This window comes from Stenella coeruleoalba (genome assembly GCF_951394435.1).
Source record: "Stenella coeruleoalba genome assembly, chromosome: 3".
NCBI classification, from domain to species: Eukaryota; Metazoa; Chordata; class Mammalia; order Artiodactyla; family Delphinidae; genus Stenella; species Stenella coeruleoalba.
The window spans coordinates 160652707-160676662 of NC_137148.1; the positions used below are offsets into that span (position 1 = coordinate 160652707).

Genomic DNA, 23956 nt, shown 5'->3' on the forward strand with positions numbered 1-23956 from the left:
GATATTTTATATAAACCGGATTATACAATACATGGCCTTTTGTGTCTGGCTTCTTTCACTCAGCTTGATGTTTTTGAGGTTCATCCGTGTTGTAGCCTGTGTCAGTGCTTCATTCCTTTTCATGGCTGTATAATATTCCACTGTATAGATACACCATATGATATCTATCCATCACCAGTTGTTGGACATTTGGGCTGCTTTCACCCTTTGGTGATTGTGAATAGTGCCGCTATGAATATTTATACACAAGTATCGGTTGGAGTCCCTGTTTTCCATTCTTTTGGGTATACACCTAGGAGTGGAATTCTGGGTCATGGAATGATTCTATAGTTAGCTTTTTGTGGGACCATCAAATTGTTTCCCACAGCGGCCGCACCTCCTCAAAACTTTTTGTAGCACTTTCTTTGGGGGTTTGGACAGAACTGCTCTGTTTGAGGGGAGGAGGAACCCAGCTGTGGAAAGTAGAGGACTTCCTCAATGCACCCATTTGTTGAGCTCCTCCCATGAACATCAGATGGACCTCTTTCTTTTATTCCCATTTTGTGGATGAGAAGACTGTGGCTCCCAGGGGGAGAGCCAGTTGGGGACCCACAGAATGTGTTTTTTCTGCTAGGAGTAGAGCTGGTGTCTGTCCCAGGAAAGACTGCAGCCTGCACCTGTCCTGAGGGATGGTGAGGTGGGCACAGGGTTTTCTCTGGCCCTCCCATGCACCCACCCACCTGGAGCAGGGACCCCTTTTTCAGGGCTCACACTTTATCTTGTTCCAATTCCTTCCCATTTCAATCCTTCAGGAAGACATCTCTTTGGTCAGAATATCAGCTGCGATTTTCCTGGGTGGAGGTGGGGGCTTTTGCTGTGACTCCAAGTCCCCCAGCTTCCTCTGAGGGTTACTGGAAAGATGAAAGGCATGCATGACTGTGAAAGTCACTGCGTACAGCAGGTACTCAATAATTCTTTTGAGAGCAAAGGAAAGGAGGTAGATGATTGCCGTGCAAAATGGGCTGTCAGGGCAGAGCTGGGCCTGGAGGACAAGGGGAAGCTGGTGCGGGCAGAGCTGGGGGAGGGACATGCAGGGTGGAGGGAACAGCAAGTGTAGAGGCTCTGAGGTAGGAATGAACTTAGCCTGTGGCTGGAGTGGCCGGAGTTGGGTGAGTGAGGGGGAGAGCGGTGGGAGACAGAGTTGGAGGTGTCAGCAGGGGCAGGCCACACAGGGCAATGGGGTCCATGGGAAGGAGTCTGAATTGCTTTCAGAGTGTAATGGGGGGGCCATAGGAGGAAGGGGAAGGTCATGTCTGATTTAATTTTAGGAAGAGCCCTCTGACTTCTGTGTGGAGAATGGACTGCTGGGGGCCAAGCATGGAACTCGGGACCGATGGGAGGAGGCTACCACAGCGGTGAATTGACATCGATTGGGATGATGGATGGAGAGAAATGAATGGATGTGAAAGATGTTTAGGCTGGATAACTGGCAGCAGCTGGCAACAGATCGAATGGAGGAAGAAGGAAGGAGGTGGGGGTGAGGGGAATCTGATACCCGTGGGGGAATATCCAGGAGGTGGCTGGACCTATCAAGGGGGCCACTGAGACATGGGAGGCACCTCAGAGACGAGTCACGGAGGCCATGGGAGGGCGTGAGATCCTCAGGAGGTGTGCACAGAGGGAGAGGAGACCACCCAGGACCAAGCTCTAAGGAACACCAACATTTACAAATTGGGTGAAGAAAGGGGGGGTCCAAAACGGACTGAGAAAGGGGAGCTTTGTGGCTGAGGTGGAGGATGGACAGGGTTCACCTCCCAAAGGGCTTTGGATACCAGGCTGGGGGGAGTGGGGAGCCCTGGAGGGAGTTAGAGCAGAGGAATGACAGGCCTTTAGAAAGGTATCTGTAGTGGATGGGGTAGAAGCCAGACCACAGCCAGCTTGCCCAGGGGTTAGATGTGACCCATGTGACCTGTTGGCTGAATATGTTGACTCCAGACCACACACAGGAAAGGTCATACCATGGTGGACTCAGAGATCATCTCTCACAGCTACCCCCAGTTCCATATGGGGAACTGGGGGTGACAGTAAAAGCAGTCAGTGGAGGAGTTAGGATTAGAACCCAGCTGCTTATGGTGTATGTGTGTGTGTGTGTGTGTGTACATATTTCAGTAAGAAAACCCCCTTCATATAGGTTCCTCACTTCACTCAGGCCTCTGCCCAGATATCCCTCTCCAGAGAGGCCTCCCTGGACCACTTCATCTAAAAGAATTGCTCCCCATCCTCTTACTCTGAGTATTAGTGCCCTGTAGCTGCTGTAACAGATTTCTGGGAACTGGATGGCTTAAAACAACACAATTTATTAGCTCTTGGATTTGCAGGCCAGAAGTCTGCAATCCAGGTGTCGGCAGGGCCACACTCCTTCTGAAAGCTCTAGGGGAGGATCCTTGCTTGTCTCTTCCAGCTTCTGGGGGCTCCAGGTGTTCTTTGGCTTGTGGCCGCATCACCCCAATCCCTGCCTCTGTCTTCACACGGCCTTCTCTTCTGTGTGCCGGATCTCCCTCTGCCTCTCTCTCACTCTCTTTCTTTGGCTGCGCTACGTGTCTTACGGAATCTTAGTTCCCTGACCAGGGATTGAACCCGGGTCCTCGGCTCCCTCTGCCTCTCTCTTAGAGGGACACTTGTGATTCCAGTTAGGACCCACCTGGACAATCCAGAATCATCTCCCCATCTCTAGATCCTTACCTTAATCCCACCTGCAAAAATTTTTCCATATAAGGTCACAGGTTCTAGGGATTAGAATGGGATATCAATGGGGGGGGGCCAGTATTCAGCCACTCCCCCATCCCCACTTTACCTTCTTCAGAACATGTAGCCTTTCTGTGGTGTCCTAGCATGTCTGTTGGTGGTCACCACCCCTAAGGGCCAGGACCATGTCTGTCCTGCCATCATTACATCCCCATGCCTAGAACAGAGTCAGACACATAGCAGGGGCTCAGAAGTGATTTGCCAACTGAATTCTGAAGAGAAGCATGTAGAACCCTTAGTGGAAGTCCTGGCCTGTGGAAGCCAGAGGAAGGTCACAATTCTTCGTAGTAACCGCTAGCTGGCTTCCCCGATATTGCTGGCGAAAATCATTATCCATCGCTAAATTGGTAAAGAAATAAATACCCATGGCTACTTCCTGTGGCGTGTGTCACCTAGAGCTGCCCATGGGAGAGGCAGCCCAATTGCACATCAGTGGTCTTAGTTCAGAGCATATGCCTGGGACTCGTGACTTGGAGCTCTCTGTGTTTCATTTTGGAAGGTTGCTTACTCTCTCCCCCTCCAGCCCTCCAGAGGGCATATTGCCTACACCAGGCTTTCTGTATTTTAAAAAAGATTTTTAACTGTGGTAAAATACACAAAACATTTACCATTTTAACCATTTAAGTGTATAGTTCAGTGGTATTAAGGGCATTCACATTGTTGTGCAACCATCACTACCATCCATCATCCCCAGCTAAAACCCTGTATCTGTTAACATTAACTCACCATTTCCCCCTCCCCCAGACCCTGGCAACCACCATCCTCCTTTCTGTGTCTACGAATCTGACCAGTCCAGGGACCTCATATAAGTGGAATCATACAGTATTTGTCCTTTTGTGTCTGGCTTATTTCATTGAGCATAATGTCATCAAGGTTCATCGGTGTTGTAGCATGTGTTACAATTTCCTTCCTTTTTAAGGCTGCATAATATTCCGCTGTGTGAATGGACCACATTTTGTTTATCCATTTTTTCATTGATGGATGCTTGGGTTGCTTTCACTTTTTGGCTATTGCGAATAGTTCCACCATGAACATGAGTGTACAAATATCTGTTTGAGCCCCTGCTTTCATTTCTTTTGGGGATCTACCCAGAAGTGGGACTGCTAGAACATACGGTAATTCTATGTTTAATTTTTTGAGGAACCACCATACTGTTCTCTGCAGCACGGCTGCACCATTTTACATTCACTCCTGCAATGCATAGGTTTCCAATTTCTCCACATCCTTGCCAACACTTGTTATTTTCTTACTTTCTTTCTTTAATAGTAGCCATCCTAGTGAGTCGTCATGTCATCTGCCTTGTAAGTCAGACCATTCCAATGGGTTCGTCCACATTTGGTAATGACCCATCCACCTGCTTTCCCAGGACACAGCAACCAATAGCAACTTCACCTCTGCCTGGATGATGTGGTTGGACTTTGGCTGGTGGAAGAGCCAGTGGCTTGGAGGCCCTGGGAGGGGGCACCCCTGGCAGGGGTGGGTGGGTGTTGAGGACACAGGTGAGAACCTGCAGTGCAGGGTTTCTTTAGCTCTGTTGTCCAAGGAGGTGGGAGCACAGAGGGAACCCTTGGCTCATAGGACTGAGTGGAAAAGATTGATGAGAGCAGGACCTCAGCATTTTCAGCAGTCTCCTTGGTGTTGTCTGAGATCCATGGGCCCTCAAATTGATTGAGGTTGGCCTTGGTGGGGGTTCAGGGGACCCCGGCCAGCTCCCAACTCCCGTGAGTTGGAGGCACTGAGCTTGAATTGTCTTGAAAATGGAGAGAATGACGGGACCTGCCTTCAAGGATTGCTTTAAGATTCCATGAAATGAGGCACCACCCTGATGGTGGTGCATGGCAGGTAGTAAGTGCTCTACACCTGGTCACTGTGTTATTAGCATTATTGGTACACACCCACTCTGTTTTGGTTCCTTCAGGAGCTGACGCTAGGGCAAGGATTTGAGTGCAAGTAGTTTATGTGGGAAGTGATCACAGAAAAGACGAATAAGGGAGAAGGCAGTGAACCTAAAAGAATTGAAAACAGGGACTCAAACAAATACATATACATGCATGGTCATAGCAGCACATTTCATAGTAGTCAGAAGGTGGAAACAACCCAAATGTCCAATAGATGAATGGATAAACAAAATGTGATAAATTCTTACAATGGACTATTACTCAGCAGTATAAGAAATGAAGCACTGATACATGCTACAAAGTGGATGAACCTTGAAAACATCATTCTGAGTGAAAGAAGCCACAAAAGACATGAAAAGTCGCTGTGTATGACTCCCTTTATATGAAATGTCCAGAATAGGCAAATCCGTAGAGACAGAAAAAAGATTAGCGGTTTCCAGGGGTCGGGGGGAGCGGGGAGTGGACTGCTAAATGGAGACGGGTTCTCCCTTTGGGGTGATGGAAATGTTTTGGAACTAGATAGAAGTGGTGGTTGCACAGCATTGTGAATGTGTTAATGCCACTGACTTGTTCACTTTAAAATGCTTCATTTTATATCATGTGAGTTTTACCTCAATTAAAAAAAGAAGGAAGAGGAGAAGAAGAAGGAGGAGGAGGAGGAGGAGGAGGAGGGGGAGGAGGAGGGGGAGGAGGAGGGGGAGGAGGGGGAGGAGGGGCTGAAGTTTAATGCTGCTGGGGAACCCTAGCAGTGCATGCAGAACCCACATCTCAGGGTCATTGCCCTGGAAAGAAGGAGCTGGGTTATTTATCCAGCAACGCTCATCAGTCATTGATTGAGAGCTACTTTTGGCAAGAAGGAGGAGAGGGAGTTTGTTTCAATTTTCTAATACTCTGGCCACCTGTGCACGGGCAGAGACGTTGGGAGGGATGCCCTGAGAAGTCAAGGCTGAGGGCATATGGGCGGGGCCAGCTGGCTGGAGGTCACTGCTCTGGGAAGAAGCATCCTTGGTGTCTGGGACTTACATGGACTGAGTGCCTACTATGTGCCAGGCACATCACGCTTGGCTCCACAGGTCATCATGTGTATGGCACACATGTGGCCAGAGGGTGGTTCCCCCCTGCACTGACCCCCACCCTGTGTGTCCCCCCAGGATGCTGCCCATCACAGAGCACCTGCTGCACCTCCTGGGACTGGAGAAGACGGCGTTCCGTTTGTATGCCCTGTCCGGGCTCCTTCTCTCCCTGCTCTTCTTCCTCTTCCGTCTGCTGCTGCAGTTCCTGAGGCTCTGCTGGCACTTCTATATCACCTGCTGCCGACTGCGCTGCTTCCCCCAGCCGCCCCGGCGCAGCTGGCTGCTGGGCCACCTGGGCATGGTGTGTGTGGCTGGGCAGGTGGGCTGGGCAGGGCAGGGGAGGTGCAGATGTTCAGTAAGGATGACGGACCTGCTGGCTTCCCTCATCCCCCCAAGAATCTAGTTGGAGCCATGAAGAGACCCATTTTACAGGATCGGAGTGAGACTGAGGTTCAGAGAGGGCAAGCAGGAACCCAGGATCACACAGCTTGGATGAGGCAGAGCTGACTCTAAAGCTCTCTCTACAATTCCAGGCTATTGCTGTAGCAACAGGTACCAGTGCTTGTGAAATCCCAGAGCGGGAGGCGGGGCACCCCTGTAGATTTTGTTGCTTCACCTACCCCACAATGTGGTTTCACACACTCTCTCTTTCTCTTTAATGCTGTGGTCCCAGGTGAGGATTCCAACGCTTTTCTTTCATTTCATTTCTTATTTCACATATATATTCCAGGTATTATTTCAGGCACTTTATAAATATTAACTCCTTTGGTCCTCTTGACAACCTTAGAAGGTAGGCCCTGTGATTATCTCCATTTTTCTCCGGAGAATACTACGGCACAGAGAGGTTAAGTAGCTGGCCTTAGGTCACAGAGCTTGTAAGTGGCAGCGTCTGGGTTTAAACCCAGGCTGTCTGGTTCCAGCGTCCCCGATCTTAGCTGTCTACCCTTGCCCCTCTAGCTTCTGGATGAGAAAGGCTGGACTTTTCTAAAAGGGCTTCAGAGGTCAGAAGAGAGAAAGTCAGACTCCTGAGGGTGCTGAGGCTTTGGGGGCCAGAGTCCAGCCCCTATTTCCCTGCTGGACTCAGCTGATCCCCCTTCCAGGCCTAGATGAAACCGAGGGACAGTTGTGGAGACCTTCCTCATGCTGAACTTGGAGGAAGACTTTGGAGAGGCACTTTGGGGCAATGGTCACCAGTGTGGACTTGCCAGTTTCTACCATGTGCCGCCTGTGTGACCCTGACAAGCTATTTCACCTCCCTGTGCCTCAGATGACTCATCTGCAACGTGGAACTATAATCATTCCTAATGATCTCGTGGGATTGTTTCAACGATTCCTGAAGTCGTGTCTGTGGCATGCTGGGCACTGAGCCTGCTACACCGCGGTGGATGTATGTGCTCAATTCTCAGGTCCTGCGGAGACTGGAAGTAACAAGTGATTCTAGACACATTTTAGATACTGCTTGGAGTGAGTGTCTCAGAAGAAGGAAGCAGGAGACATTTCCACTCAATAGTGCAAGAAACATTCATTTTATTATCCTCCTGCAGCCAGCACTCACCAAGTTTTGGTCTCCTCCCTCTTTCCCATTCTCCAACCGCTGCTCAGGCCTCCTCCTCTCCTGCTGTTCCATGGTCCAGCCTCCTCCCTGGGCTCCTGCCTTTAGTCTTACCCCTCCAGTCCATCCCTCATCCTGGTCCCAGAAGGATTCCTGAATCCAGCCATGTCCCTCCCCTGCTTATACACCCTCCATGGCTCCCCATTGCTGTCCTGAGAAAGTCCCAGCTTCTCAGCTGGAGTTCAAGTCCCTTTAGACTCCAACCCCCACCCTCCTCACCTGTTCTACCATCTCCCTCTAGTCCCATAGAATGACTTTCTGCTCCTGGAACAAGCCTCTGACTTTCCACCTCCATGGCCTTTGCCGAAACTGTGCCCTCTGCCCAGAATATCCTTCTCTGTTAGATGAACTTCTACTCATTTTTCATGCCCCACATCCAATGCCCTTACTCCAGGAAGCCCTCTGGCATGGATGGTGGTCCTGGAAATAGTGGCCAGGCTCTGGTGCCATGGGAGGTTGGCCAGCACCAGTTCTGAAGTCCAGCCTTGACCCCGTGGGCCCATCCTGCCTCCCAGGCCATGAGACCTGGATGACGCCATGATCTCCCTTGGGTGTGGACAGGCTCAGGGCTGAACCTGATCAAGAAGGAGACACAGAAACCAGAGAGGAGTCATTTGTTCATTCATTCATTCATTCTACAATTGCTGGACCCTACCATTGGCCAGGCACTGGGTTAGGCTCCTTTATATCTGAGCTCTCCCAATTCTCATAGCCTATGAAATAGGGATGGACCTGCCCTATATTATGGATTCGATCTTTGGGGCTCAGAGAGATTAGGTGATTTGCCCAAGATCACACAGCCGCTGAGGGTGGATTTGAGCTCAGATCCATCTGACATTGAGCCTGAAGTGCTCTGCCTCATAGAACATGTTGGTTAAGAGCAGGCGTTTTGGAGCTTGGGGGCCTGTGTTCAAATCCTGGCTTTACCACTATGGCAGGTGATGCCAGTGTCTGTGCACATCCTCTCGGCCCATGTCTGGCTTCAGTGGGCTGACTTCTAGTTGCTAGCACCCGTGTTCTAGGGCTTTCTCTAGCAGCTGAAGCCCACTCTGCACGGGCGGACTGTGAACTTCAACCTCAGCCGGTGATTATGGGACTAGGGGAGTTGGTATAAAAACACCCCAGCCCCCTCACCTTCAGGTGGGTTGACTCGGAGATGGATGTCCCCCAGAGATCCCCAATGGGGCTGAGCCCCAGTTGCCCATGGGAGTAATTCCCTTGACAACTCTTTGCTGGCTGCCTTTCCTCTCTATCTCACTTCTCCTCTCCCCACCCGTGTTTCTGGGGATCACCCCCCAAATAAACTGCTTGCCCTAGAACCCTTGTCTCAGGTCCTGCTTCTAGGGGAGCCCAAACCAGGACAGTCGCTTTACTCACCTGTATCTTAAGACAAATCATTTGACCCTTCGGAGTAAAGTAAAATGGGGAAAATAGTAGCAACTACGTCATAGGGTTCTTGTGTGGGTTGAATGCATGAATATCTGAAAACTGCCCACAGCAGCACCCAACTGCAAGCATGTGTACGTGTTAAAGAGAACAATACTAGTAATATTTTGTTACGAACGTAGAGGTACTAGATTAAGTGCCAACCGTTATCATTATTGTGTTTACTCTTACTGCTTTTATTTCTTGAACACCCGCCGTGTGTCAGGCCCTGTGCTGGGGCTCTTCCACTTTGCTATTCCATGAATCCTCTCAACTACCCTCAGAAGGGGAGTTGACTTTTCCCCCAGTTTTCAGATGAGGGAGTGGAGGCTCCGTGAGGTGCAACCAACTGCCCACAGTCATACAGCTCTTCCTGGCTTGTTTTGAGGGCCGGGGAAGTGGTGGGAGGGAAGGGCTGGGGGAAGCCAGGGCTGGACACCTTCTCACTACCCTTCTCTACCACCCTCTGCAGTATCTCCCGAATGAGACAGGCCTCCAAGATGAGAAGAAGGTGCTGGACAGCATGCACCATGTGATCCTGGTGTGGATAGGACCTGTCCTGCCACTGGTGGTTCTGGTGCACCCTGACTACATCAAGCCCCTGGTGGGCGCCTCAGGTAGGTGGGCTGGGCCTCTGAGTGATGAGTAAACCCTCAACTCCCAGAGCCTACCTGGGTTTCTAGGCAGGTGGGCTATCCAGAAGAAGGGCCGTTTGAAGGATGAATAGGAGTTTACCAAAGCCACGATGGCAATACAGATAATGGGAACAGCATGGGAAAAGGCGTGACAATAACATTCCCAGGAACTTTTAGAGAATGTTCACCTCTCAGAGTCAGAGCAGACATGTTCGGATAGGCAGTTGTTTGCCCAAGCTTTTGTTAAATGGTTGTTGCTCAATTTTAAGCCATGGCACTCCTATCATTTGGGTTCTGACACTCCCACTGTGGCTATCGCAGCCTTCAGGCTGGCCCTGACTGGCAGAGAGGGAGAGGTAGAAGGATTGCTTCTCCCTTCTGCCATCCACACCTATTTCAAGGTGCAGGATTCCCAAGTGTGCTTGGCAAGCTCTTGCTCAGGCTTCAACATGCAGCTCTAATGACCTTCTCCTCCAGGAAGCCTTCTTTGATTCCCCCAGACAGACCATAGGTCTCTCCTCTAGACTCTCCCATTCTCACTCCTAACCATTTAGTGCTGAATGTGTCTGTGCCTAGCACTATCTTCCTCATGAGAGGGGCTCTGGGCCCTCAGGGGGGCCTCGCATGTACCTGGGCATCTCCAGAGGCATAAGGGGACATTTGAGAGAGGAAGGATGGGAAATAAAGAGCTCCAAGAATTTTAGGACCTCTGGCCTCAGCTTTGGTCTCTGCAAACACACGTATGGAGACCACCTTCAAGGCTGCCCCCTGAGCTATGAAGGAGGAAGGAACTGCCATCCTTCCCTTTCCCAGCTCTGCCCTCCTCATGACTCAGTGTCCCGCATTATTGCATTTGTAAGGGAATGACCATCCCCAATGAACAAAGAGGGAAACCTGGATGCTGGGAAGGGTGACTCTTCCAAGGGATGGGCACCAAGTTGTGGAAAGAGTCCTGGGCCAGGACTTGGGTGGGCTGGGCTTGAATCCAGGCTGGAGCATGTACTTGCTGTGTGACCCAGCAATTCATCTAGCTTCTCAGGGCTTCAGTTTCTGATCTGTAAAATAGGGTGGTTGTGAAGAGTCAGTATTATAGTGTGAGTTGGTGCTGATAAAGGTTTTCTCTCTTCTGCCTTTTTAATATCTTTTTTCTTTCTTTCTTTCCCCCTCCCTCCCCTCTCCACCAGCTCAGAGCATCTGTTTTCTGAGTGTCACCCTGCATGGTTATGAGACTCCAAGCAGACCAGGGAGTAGAGCCCCCATCATAAGCTTGGCAATTTAGTAGATGCTCAGGCCTCTTCTTCTCCTCTCCCCTGCCCTCTCTCAGGACAGGCAGGATATCTAGTGCCTCCCCCACTGGAGGAGCTGGATGGTAGACTCCAGCTTGGGGAGGGTGGGGCTGTGTGAGTCAGGAGGCATCAGGCCTCCCGGCCCCAAGGTGTCCGGGCCCCTCCATGCCTGTCTGCCTGAGATTGGACAGACCTGGTCCTAAGTCGTAAATTCCATCCCCTATTGGGGCCTCCTTGGGACCACAACTCGGGGGTTTGCTCCTCTAGGCTTAAACCCACGTAGCTGATGGGCCCTGAGAAAGGCATGGCTCTTCCTAGAACCTCTGTTTCTTCATCTTTGAAGGGGCATTTGAGATATACAGAGAAAGTAGGTGAGAATGCTTTATAGAAGACAAGGCAGGATATACAGGCATTTAATCGTAGCTTGTTTTCATATATTCATTTTAAAAATTTAGCAGAAATCACATACCATATAATTACTTATTTTAAAGTGTAAGGTGTTTAGTGTGTTCACAGTGTTGTGCAACCGTCACCTCTCCCTAGTTTCAAAACCTTTTCATCGCCCCATAAAACACTCCATAGCCATTAAGTTATCACTTACCATTCCCCCTTCTCTTCCTCCAGTGGTAAATACTTTCTGTCCCCATGGATTTTCCTTTTCTGGGTATAGCATAGGAAAGGAATGATACAAAATGTGGTCCTTTGCAGCTGACTTTCACTCAGAATAGTTTTTGAGGTTCGTCCTCATTGTAGCAATGATCAGGACCTCATTCTTTTTTAAGGCTGAGCAATATTTCATTGTATGGATGTACGGATATACCACATTTGCTTATCCATTCATCTGCTGACATACATTTGGGTTGTTTCTACCTTTTGGCTGTGATGAATAATGGTGCTATGAACATGTGTGTACAAGTTTTGGACATATATTTTCATTTCTCTTGGGTAGGTACCTAGTTGTAGAATTGTGGGGTCACATGGGAACTCTATGTCTAACTTTTCAAGGAACCACCAAACTGTTTTCCATGGTGTCTGTGCACTCATTTTTCCCTATTAGGGTCCTGCTGTGAGCTGGGGACCCAGCTATTCATCTCACAAGTTCTTGACACAACTGAGCAATAATTATAGTCACAGTAGTAAAAATAGCCAACAGTTGGTTAGTTATTCATTTATGTGCATGAATATTTAATGAGCACTTACTGTGTGCCAGGAGCACATTAGTTCATTGAGTTTTTGTAGGGTTGCCATGAGGTAGGCAAGATTGTTCGATTTTCTTGCCCAAGTTTACACAACCAGTTAAGGCTGGGATTTGAACCCAGACCTGGCCAGCCCAGAGGTCAAGCTCTCAATCACAGTAATATGAAGCTTCCTGCTGGGCACTTGTGGGGGCTTTTCTTATATGATCTTCTTCAGGGTGGATGTTACCATCTCCTTGTTACTGGAGGGGAAAGTGATGGGAGAGGCAGCCTGGACACAGGCTCTCCTGGCATTGAGTGCTGAGGGTTGGATTAGAGGAGGGACCTGAGGATGACAGAGCAAGGGTTTGGCTGAAGAGAAGGTTTGGAGAAGGTTTCCTGGAGGAGGCATCAGTGAAACTGGGCTTTGAAGGATGCATAGGAGTTTGCCTGATGAGAGGTCCCAGGTAGAGGGTCCTAAGTGCAAAAGTGCAGATGTGTGAAAATACCAGGGGAATTCAGGTGACTTGGGGTGTCTGGAGTGAAGATGACATGTGGGGAGAAGTAGGAAATGAGACAGGAGCTGGACTCAGAGCACCTATGTACAAAGTGAAGGAGCTTGTGTTTTATCTTGGGGGTGTTAGGGAGCCATGGGAGGTGTTTGAGCAGGATAGCCATTGGACAAGTTTGTGTGTCAGAAAGACCCCTGAAGGGCCTAGCGTGGAGTCCAGAGCCCAGAGAGGAGAGGCGTGACTAGACTCCCACCTCCTCCTCCAAAGCTGCCTCTTCCTGGAAGTCTGCCTTGACTTCTAGTAGCCCTTTCTCTGTGCCTCCCTCTGCTCCTGGCACACATTCTACCTTCTTACTAATTACATGGCATGTCTCTGCTTCCCTTTCCCACTACACCCAGAGCTCCTCCAGGCAGGGTGTGGAGCTGAGCCATCTCTGGGGCCCCAGCATGGGTTGGGCACAGAAAGGTGGCAGCAGAGGTGTGTAGAATGGGAGAACGAGTGGACAGATGATTGTGCATACAATTGGCCAATGCCTGGGGAGTGTAGGTGGCTGAATCATATCTCAGGTAAAAGTGACATTACTTGAGTTTCAGGTACTTCCTTCCTGGGCCCTGCCCATCCTGTCCCAGATCTATTCAGCACATAGAAAGGGAATGCATTCACTCATCCATCCACCCACCCACCCACCCATCATCCATCCATCTATCCATTCATCCATCCATCCAACCATCCAACCATCCATCCAACTACCCATTGATAGTTCTCATTCATTCATCCTTTGATTGGTTAATTCATTCATACAATAAAAATTTATTTAGCACCAAGATGTTAGTGATCAACAAGGTCCCTCCCTTCAAAGGGCTTGTAACTGGATGGATACAATCCAGAGTGATTGGTGGGAGAGGGAATGGCATCCAAGCAGAGACTGGAAGAATGAGGAAAGAGTGTTGGAGGCAGAGAGGACGCCTGGTGGAAAGACTCAGAAGAGAGAGGGAACACAGCTTTTCAAGGACCTGAGAAAAGTTCTATGATGTTAGCAAGTTGGGTGTGTGCGGGAAGGGGTGGCTGTGGTGGAGGAGAGAGGTGTTCTGAGAATGGTCTGGACTGGGATACGTCATTCAAGGCTTTGTAAATGGGCTGAGCAGCTGTGCTTGAGGCTGATGGGGGTGTGGGCAGAAAAGGACATGGTCAGATCTAGAGTCAAGTAAGATCCCCCTGGGTCTAAGGTACAGGACAGACTGGAAAGGGCGAGGCTGGAGGCTGGGAGCACAGGAGGTGTAATTCAGATGGCCTGAGTTGGCAGAAAAGAGGGGGTGGATTAGGAGAAGAATCAGGTGAAGAAAGCCATACTGGAGAGAAAGCACAGCCTGGGCAAAGGTTTGGAAGTGAGAGACAAAGTGTGGGGTTATTTGGTGTATGCTGAAGGATGAGATGGGAGAGGCATACAGCAGCAAGGTAGGGCAGGGCCCTCAGTGCTAGCCTGAGCTTGACCTTTTTTCCAAAGGTTTTAGGGAGCCATGGGAGGTGTTTGAGCAGGGAAGGCTCATGTTCAGATCAACATGTTATAAGGCTCTCTTTGGGGCAGGTGTGGAGGATTGGACTGGAGGAGTGACATGGGAGGTGAGAGCCCAAGGTGGAGGCCCAAGGAGGTCATAAGCAGAGGTCAAGGGTCAGAACTCTGTTTTGAGACATCATCACCTCTTCTCTCTCCACAGCTGCCGTTGCCCCCAAGGATGACCTTTTCTATGGCTTTCTGAAACCTTGGCTGGGTGAGCTTGACACTGGGTAGCCTGGAGCTGGGGCTTTAGGAAAGAGGGGGCAGGGTGTGGGGTTTGTTGGTGAGGTCCTTAACCTTGGTCTTCTGGGTCCAGGAGATGGGCTGTTGCTCAGCAAAGGGGACAAGTGGAGTCGGCACCGCCGCCTGCTGACACCTGCCTTCCACTTTGACATACTGAAGCCCTACATGAAGATCTTCAACCAGTGCGCCGATATCATGCATGTGAGTCCCAAGGTTTCTTGGGAAGAGGGTATCCTGGAAGTGAGGCTGGTCCAGGCTCCAGCTCACGGGCAAACCACATGATGCCAGGAAGCCTCACTTCCTTTATCTATAAAGTAGTCTTGTAGTGAACTTGCCGCTGGGTCATTGTCAGCCTGGCTGAAGGTCTGTGGTCTCCGTACCCATTTGCCACGTGTCTTTCTCTTCCAGGCTAAATGGCAGCGCTTGGCAGAGGGCTCAGAAGTCTCCCTTGACATGTTTGAGCATGTCAGCCTCATGACCCTGGACACTCTTCAGAAATGTGTCTTCAGCTACAGCAGCAACTGCCAGGAGTGAGTGTGGCCTCCCTGGGGAACATAGAGTCAGTTGCTCCAGGGGCGAGGTGATGAGAGGAAAAAGGAAACTCTTAGCTGTTAGGCACTCCTGCGCGGCTGGTGCTTCGTCACTGACAGGCTGTGTGGTTCCGGGAAACTGACATCACCTCTCTGAGCCTGTTTCCTCATCCCCCAATTGCACATCTCCATCCCATCCCCACAGTCATCGCATGAGAATTATAGGGGATAATGTGAGTCAATAGCTTGGCATACAGTAGGTGCTCGGTAGACGCTAGTTTCACTCATTCCTCCACAGAAGGTACGTGGTCTTTGGAAAGATCCTCCCCACACTTTCTGAGCCTCAGTTTCTTTGTGAAATAGGGATGACAATCCCTGACCTTCTGAGAGACGTTTAAAGCATAAAATGATATAGCACTGCCCTGGCACATGATGGATGTCGAGTGAATATTTGTTGAATGAATGAAATAACCATAGCTCTGGTTCATTCATTCATTCATCAAATATTTGTTGTGTACCTACTATGTGCCTGGCACTATGCTAGCCACTGGGGATATGGTGGTAAGCACTAAGCCCAATTCCTTGGAGCTTACAGTCTAAGTGGGGATATAAGGAATAAGGGACATAATGCCTGTCAAGTTTGTAGCACATAGTAGGTCCTCAATAACAAGCTGCTGACTTTGTTACTCAGGGCCTTCTAGTGGTATTGTTTCCGTTGGGTGAGGTGGAGATGGCCTTAGTAATTAATTCGTTAATTGATCCAAGAAATATTTATCGAGTGCCTACTGTGTGCCAGCTCTAGAGTAGAATACAGTGGTCAACAAAACAGATGAGGTCTTGCTCACCTGGAACTTACATTTTAGTGGGAAGACAGGCAGTAACCATGAACAAATAAACAAGAAAATGCCAGTTGGTGATTAGTGCATGAAAACAAGAAGCATGCTTCAGAACTAAGGACAGCTCTTTGCAATCCTGCCCCCTGCAATTTAGTTTTTCTTTCTTTTTTTTTTAAATAAGAACTTTACTGAGATGTAATTGACATACCATACAATTCACCCATTTAAAGTATACAACCAATGGTTTCTAGTATATTCACAGAGTTGTGCAACCATCACCATAATCAATTTTAGAATATTTTCACCCAAAAGAAACCCTGTACATTTTAGCACTCGTCTCCCACTTCCCACTTCCCTTCCAGATCTAGGCAATAACTAATCTTCCTTCTGTCTCTATAGATTTGTCTTTTATGGAAATTTCATATAGATGGAATTACACAGACTTCTGTTTCTGGTTTCTTTCAGTCAACATATTGTTTTCAGATTCAACCATGCTGTAGTTGAATTATCAATAATTCGTTTTAAAAATTGCTGAATAATATTCCATTTACCACGTCATACCACGTTTTGCTTATCCAGTCACCTGTTTATAGACATTAAGGTTGTTTCCATTTTTTGGCTATTATGAGCAATGCTGCTATAAACATTTGTGTATAAGGTTTTGTGTGAACGTTTTAAATTCTCTTGAGTATATACCTAAGAGTAGAATTACTGGGTTATACGATAATTCTATGTTTAACCTCTTTTGGAACTGCCAGACTTTTTCCATAAGCTGGTTGCACCATTTTACATTCCTTCCAGCAGTATGTGAGGGCTCCAGTTTCTCCACACCCTCATCAACACTTGCTATTATCTGTCTTTTTGATTATAGCCATCCAGTTGGGGTAAAGCGGTATCTCACTGTAGTTTTTTTTTGCATTTCCCTAATGGCCAATGCTTTTAAGCATCTTTTCATATGCTTGTTGCCCAGTTGTATGTCTTCTTTGGAGAAATGTCTATTATATTCTTTCCCCATTTTAAAATCGGGTTATTTGTCTTTTTTATTATTGAGTTTTAAGAGTGCTTTATATATTTTAGATGCAAGCTTCTCATCAGGTATATGATTGGCAAATATTTTCTCCCGCTCTGTGGATTGTAGCCATTTAATTTTAGTGATGCTACCTCTATTTAGAAGTCCTCATCCCTCTTTGGGCCTGTTTTAAAAATGTACCTAGAAACAGATCAAGAAAAATTGCCATGGAAAAGACAGTGTGTTACTTACTGCTCCCAAGATGAGGGGGCATGCCACACCACACAGAGCCACATGGGGAAGCCCCAGAAGAAAGCATGGCCAAAACATTTTTGGGGGTGTTCTACGGGAAGCATTGAGAAAGGCAGGGTATGTAGGCTTAAGATTGGCTAGTTTGAATAATTTCAGCAGGCTCTGGGGCACAGGGGTGCCCCCAAGTTATCCAGTGCCTGGCCCTGGGGTGATTAAGGCAGGGGGATAGTGGCTCCACCCAATAATGTTTGGAGTATGGACTCTGGATTGGCTGGTTTGCAAAAGAAAGGCATGCTCCTGGGTGAGTCATTTGCTATCTCTAAGAAATGGCTAGTCCTGGGAGGGGTGGTATCTCTCCAGTCAGTGAGGCCCCAGATGGCAGAGCATCAAGTATACAAAGAAATAAGGAAATAAAGTGAATTCAGGGCCTCTCTTTGTAACCTGCCCTTTGGGAGAGGAAGCTTGTCTTAGGGTACGGGGCTTTGCTCATGGCCTTTCTTCTCCCTGGCAGGAAGATGACTGATTACATCTCGGCCATCATTGAGCTGAGCGCACTGGTGGTCCGGCGTCAGTATCGCCTGCATCACCACATTGACTTCATCTATTACCGTACAGCAGACGGACGGCGTTTCCGGCAGGCCTGTGACACCGTGCATCACTTCACCACGGAGGTCATCCAGGAGCGGCGGCGGGCGCTACACCAGCTGGGGGCTGAGGCCTGGCTTAAGGCCAAGCAGGGCAAGACCTTGGACTTCATAGATGTGCTGCTCCTGGCCAGGGTGAGGCTGGACCCTGGAGAGTGGAGCTCTGCCCAGGACAGCCTCCTCATGAGTTGCAGCAATTGTGCAAAATGATAAACATCCAAACTTACATGGATTTAGAATGCAGGCAGATGCAAAACACGTAAGACTGTCTTCGTTCGTTAGCGTTGCCGTAAAAAAGCGCCACACACTGGGTGGCTTAAATGACAGAAATAAATTTTCTCAGTGTTGGTTTCTTCTGAGGCCTCTCTCCTTGGCTTGTAGCTGGCTGTCTTCACCTGTGTTTTCACATTGTCTTCCCTCTGTGCATGTCTGTGTCTTCATCTCCTCTTCTTATAAGGACACCAGTCATATTGGATTAGAGCCCACCCTAATGACCTCATTGTAACTTAATCACCTCTGCAAAAGGCTTATCTCCAAATTAGGTCACATTCTGAGGTACTGGGGGTTAGGATTTCAACTTAAGGGTTCTGGGGTGGGGCTGGGGAGGGACAGAATTCAGTTCACAATACAAAGATGCAATACAAGACCTTGAAGAAATGTGACACTGGCAGAGATAGGTGGTCACCTATTTGTGGTGCTTCTGTGGAGTTTCTGAGCAGCACCTGGGTTCTGGATTCAGACAGTCCTGGATTCCGGTTCGATAATAGCTCCGCTGCTTCATGGATGTTTGACCTTAGTCATCTAAGTCTTCCCTCTGAGCCTCAGTTTCCTCATTTACAGCATGACGATCGTAAGACCTGATCACAAGATGGTTGTCAGGCATCTGGCAGGATGCTTGGCGCTAGGAGCTGCTGAAGAAATACAAAGTCCCTTCTTCCTCTTATCTTTGGCTCTCTTTCCATCTTTCTTAGACAAGTTGCATACATCTATCTGCCTGGAATCCTTTCCCCTGCAGCTTGGCTTAAGATAAAGAAGGGGGTGTCTTGACTTTGGAAGAACTCCTAGGATGTGGCGGGTGGGATGAAGTGAGCTGAGCAGAGTCTGCTGCCCATTCCAGGATGAAGATGGGAAGGAACTGTCAGATGAGGACATCCGAGCTGAGGCAGACACCTTCATGTTTGAAGGTGAGGACATGGGGTGTGGCTGGGGAAGGATGGGAAGGGGCCCCATTGTCTGAATACAGCATCTCCTCTATCTTTGGGCAGCATCCATTTAAGCTCCTTACCTGCCTGCAGGTCATGACACGACATCCAGCGGGCTCTCGTGGGTGCTGTTCAACTTGGCCAAGTACCCAGAGTACCAGGAGAAGTGCCGGGAAGAGATCCAGGAAGTCATGAAAGGTCGGGAGCTGGAGGAACTGGAGTGGTTAGTCTGGGGTCATGGGGGTAGTGGGGGCAGGTTGAGTTCAAAGCCTTGAGTATAAATCTCTCTGCTCTACCACTTACTGACTGTCTAACCTCAGACAAGTCACTTAAGCTTCTTGAATTTCAACTTCTTCAACTATAAATTGGGGATGACAAGTCACGCGTATGCCTATCTCATAATGCAGGAGTTAAGAGTGTCTTAGTCAGCAATGGTTGCAATAATGCTGCCTAACAAACAGCCCCCTAAGTTCAGTGGTTTGCAGCAAGCATTTATTTATTGCTCTTGTCTGCACATATTTCTTGCTCTTGTCTGCATATTACTCTTGTTACTCGGGGCTGCACTGAGTTGAGTGGAGATGCTTCCAAGCTTAGGTTTGGGTTCAGGTTTTTTCCACGTCTCCTCATTTTTCATGGACCAGCAGCCACACTGGGCATGTTATCCTCAAGACAGACTCCAGAAGCACAAAGAACCACACAACTTAAAATCTCTGCTTGCATTGTAACATTCCATTAGCTAAAGCAAGTCATCTAGGGCTTCCCTGGTGGCGCAGTGGTTGAGAGTCTGCCTGCTGATGCAGGGGACACGGGTTCGTGCCCCGGTCCGGGAGGATACCACATGCCGCAGAGCGGCTGGGCCCGTGAGCCATGGCCGCTGAGCCTTTGCGTCCAGAGCCTGTGCTCCGCAACGGGAGAGGCCACAACAGTGAGAGGCCCGCATACCGCAAAAAAAAAAAAGCAAGTCATCGGGCCAATCCCACCATGAATGGGGTGGGACATATGCTCCAGCCATCCGAGCAGAAGATACTCAGAATCACATGGCAAAGGGCATAGTGTAAAATTCCAATGTGGGGGGAAGTGTAAGAATCAGGAATAATAATCCGATTTACTTCAGATGTGTGCTGTGTGGAGCTGATTCTGGGTGATGCAAAGAAAACACAGCATTGAACAGTGAGAAAGTTCCTTTTGGTTCATTGTCAGCCATTTGGATTATGACCTCAGGGAGACACTTTCAGTTGGTACCATTGTGTCTTTAACACCTTGCTAATCCTTGCTAATCTGCCTTTTTAACAAAGGGAGAAGGTACCTCAGTTTCTGAGAATTGGGCAGGAGGTGGTATCTAGCCAGAATTTAACACCTGTCTTCTGTTTTCCCAGTGGTGTTTATATTTATGGATACCTTTATGCCAGGCATGCCATTTGCCCTTTATGGTAGCAACAGAGAGTTTCTATGAAAGATAACCTGTTAGTGTAAAGAAAACAATCTAGATCATTAACCAAGGGTTATAATTAATCCAGTTTTTTTTGCCCTGAATTCCAAAGGAAAAAAAAACTAATGTACTGTAAGAAGAGGATGTATGGGTTTATAAATACTGAAATTGATCTATACAGGCTGGTAAATCGCTGCTACCCCAGGTCCCCCTGGCTGTCCTGGCACCTCCCCAGGGATGCCCCCTGACCTCCACATAATTCATCAGTTAAAGGGTTAATGCTGGGCTCACAGACGTCCGGCTAGTGCTGCTGTGATTGGTCAGGGGTCAGATATTTTACTTGCTGAGGGTTAGAGGTGTGTGCAGGGCACAACTGCAAATGCCTGAAGTTGGGGCAAGTCTGAGATCCTGGACTGGTTTCCTGCAGCTGCTCCTAATTGCCTGTGCACATGTGTGTGTATATGTGTCTGGGGAAGGGAGTGGCACCATGGCCTGGACCCTAGTTACCCACTGTTCCACATTCCCCAGGGATGACCTAACCCAGCTATCCTTCACCACCCTGTGCATCAAGGAGAGCCTCCGCCAGTTCCCACCTGTGACCCTGATCTCCCGCCGCTGCACGGAGGACATTAAGCTCCCAGATGGGCGCATCATCCCCAAAGGTGCCCTCTATGTGCTCCCTGCTGCCTGCCTGCTCTGTTGCCTATGGGGTCCTGGCCATGCCTGCCCCAGGTGCACGGTCCCTGTAGGCAGTTTATAGCCTGTTGCTTCTGGGGTGATGGGGGAGACTCAGTTGTGTGTGCTGGGGAGATAGAGGTTGGTGAGTCCAAGCAGAAAGGAAGGAGTGGGTGTGGCAGGGTGGGTCCTGTGAGGGTGCAGGTAGGGAAGGGTTGATTTCATTCCATTGCCAGATACTCCCTGGAGACCAGGCCCTGTCCTGGGTGGTGCTGGGCATCTAGAGAAGCCTCATCCCCAGGCCCAAGCTTTGAGTACCACCCAGACTGGGGAAGATACATCAGGGCATAGACATTCCCAGACACACGGGGTGAGGAATGGGCTAAGGGGAGGGACAGAGGCTGGAGCAGCCCCCAGTAAGGAGCGATGGCTGTATCTGGGGGTGGAATGCAGGGAGATAGGTGTATCTGGGAGGGAATGCAGGGAGGGCTGCCTGGAAGAGGTAACGTGAGAGGTGAGGCTTGCGGGTTGGAAATGAGAGCATGTTTATGGAGCAGAGCCTCAGGGTGCAGACAGTGAAAGGCCTCGAATGCCAGGTTGAGGCACTTGAACTTGATCCTCAGGGCAGTAGGGAGCCATGGGAGGTATTTGAGCTGAGGAGGAGCAATGTCAGATATATGAGTGAGAAAGATCCCTGTGTGGCCAGGATGGCAGCTAGAAAGATGGTGATGGGAACCTCTTATGGAGAAGCAGGGGGAGTGGATGGGGCAGCAGAATGTTTAAGGAAAGGATGGGAAGGAAAGGGTGGCAGATGGCTTGTGGGAATAGCATGGCTCCAGGGAGAGCCAGGGAGGCGTAGGTCTCCAGAGGAGGTCCTGGTTTCCCTCGGTTCCACTGACCCAATGACCCCACCCCTCCCCACAGGAATCATCTGCCTAGTCAGCATCTATGGGACTCACCATAACCCTACAGTGTGGCCTGACTCCAAGGTGAGCTCCTGCCCCAACCCTCTCTTCTCTCAGCTTCTTTCTTCTCAGAAGGGGCAGTCCTTGGTCAGCAAGGCCTCCCCTCCCCTCCCCTCCTCCCCAGGGAGCCAGATGGCAGGGCTGGGTGTAGGGCTTGAGTCCTCCTCCCATTTATTCACCCATTCACTCTTAATTCATTACATCAGCAAATCTTTATGGAGCATCTCCCGTGTGTCAGACCCAGTGCTGGGCACTGAGGCCAGAGGAAGATACTGTCTTTGCTCTCACGGAGCTCACAGTGAAGTGCAGAGGAATAAAATAAGCTGATAAACAAGATCATTTTGGATATTGATAAATGCGCAAAGGAAACAAAACTGGAGTGGGTCGGGGGGTGGGGGAGAGAACTTTAGCTCACACGGTGAGGAAAGGCCTTACCAAAGAAGAGATGTTTGAGCTGAAACTGAAAACATTCACACTGAAAAGTGAGGAGCAGGGAAAAGTGTGTTCCACATGAAGGAAACAGCAAGTGCGAAGGCCCTGTGGTGGGAATGGGAAGGAGACAGGTGGGGCTGGCTTGTAATGAGGTTCTCTCTGTCCTGCTGGTCTGGTCCCCAGAGGCTGAGGGCGGGAACCAGGTTGGGATGGCTGAACCAGCCCTCAGGCTCACCCCCAGTCTGCTCTTGCCTAGGTGTACAACCCCTATCGCTTTGACCCGGACAACCCACAGCAGCGCTCCCCGCTGGCTTACATGCCCTTCTCTGCAGGACCCAGGTAACTTATATTTTCCCCAGTCCAGGTGAAGCGTAGGAGGAACATCGAGGTCAGTGGAAGATCAGGGATGCACCCATCAGGAGCAGAAACCACGTCCACTCGGGTGTCCCCGCCAATCCGGTACCCTTTTTGTGCCCTCAATACACCAGGAAGCCCCCAAATCAGACTCTGCTGTATCATCCATGGGTACCAACTATCTACTGTATGCCAGGCCCTGAGTTCTGGGCTCACATGCTCCTAATGGCTCTATGATGCCTTTGTCTGGAAGTTGAGGTTCAGAGGGGGAGGTCATTTACCACATCCCAGGGACCCCGCACACACAGAGGCTGGGCCTGAGCTCCCTGTTCCCTGTCCTTCAGGAACTGCATCGGACAGAGCTTCGCCATGGCTGAGATGCGCGTGGCCGTGGCGCTGACGCTGCTGCGCTTCCGCCTGAGCGTGGACCGAACGCGCAAGGTGCGGCGGAAGCCCGAGCTCATTCTGCGCACAGAGGATGGCATCTGGCTCAAGGTGGAGCCGCTGCCTCCGCGGGCCTGCGGGTCGGCGCGCCCCTGAGGATCCCCGGGGGCCCAAGCCCCGCCCAGAGAGGCCCAGGTTCCGCCCCCGAGGGCCCAGGCCCCGCCCTCAAGATCCTGAGGGCATAGACCACGCCCGTCGAAGTCCAGGCTCATTAAGCAGCCTAGTGGCGCAGGTCACACCCACTTAAGGCAAGGCTCCGCCCCTGGAGGGTCTGATCCCGCCCCCTGAGGTCCAGGTCCCGACCGCTGAATGCCAGTTTCTGCCCTCTTGTTTCAAGGACCAGGATTGGCCGCTCCCCTCGGGTTTAGGCCCCGCCCCAGCATCCTTCGGATTCAGGCCTTCAGGCTCCGCCCATTGAGCCTTCCAAGGACCTAAGACCTGACACCTAAGGCCTCCGGGATACAAGCCCAGTCTACTTCAGATCCCGGCTGGCTTTTAAACTGAGGATTTGAGAACTGGAGCCTGAGATCAGAACCTTGAACCGAACATCACCTTCTTGAGGCCCCCAGCTCATGTGGATGAACTCCTCAGGAATTGGGTTGCATCCCAGGGCCCACGCTGTTTGTTGTTGATTTGTAAACCCAGACTCTCCCTTTCAAGCTCCTTCCTTCCTCCCTTGCTCAAAGGCCCTTTGCTGAGTGTCCTGATTTTTGCAGAATAAAAGCAAGGGATGCAGACATCCCCCATCATCCATCCCCTAGCCAGGTCAGATCCTTACACCTGGATTCCAGCAAGGAAATGAGGGGTCCTGGACAGTTGGGAAGCTGTGGGCTAGGAGGCTGGGAAGCCATTTGTCTTCGGACATAAACTCAGACTTTTGGGGACAGTTTGTGCATTCATTTATTTCAACATACTGCATAGTAAGTGTCTGCTGGCACTGGGCCAGGAGCACAACACCAGGCAAATTTCTGCCCTCAGGAGGTTGG

General features: G+C 49.8%; 1 protein-coding gene across 1 annotated transcript; it reads left to right on the plus strand.

The window, feature by feature from the left end:
• Window positions 1–5697: 5697 nt before the first annotated feature.
• CYP4F22 (cytochrome P450 family 4 subfamily F member 22) lies at window positions 5698–23066 on the plus strand (the record flags this gene model as incomplete). The annotated part of the gene is made up of 12 exons (XM_079918871.1): window positions 5698–6056; window positions 9265–9409; window positions 14116–14169; window positions 14272–14399; window positions 14607–14728; window positions 17337–17604; window positions 18587–18653; window positions 18765–18894; window positions 20629–20762; window positions 21700–21764; window positions 22429–22511; window positions 22871–23066. Exons 1-12 carry the CDS (start codon window positions 5724–5726, stop codon window positions 23064–23066), a joined length of 1725 nt encoding a protein of 574 aa, XP_079774997.1. The 5' UTR covers window positions 5698–5723.
• Between the last annotated feature and the right edge of the window lie 890 nt (window positions 23067–23956).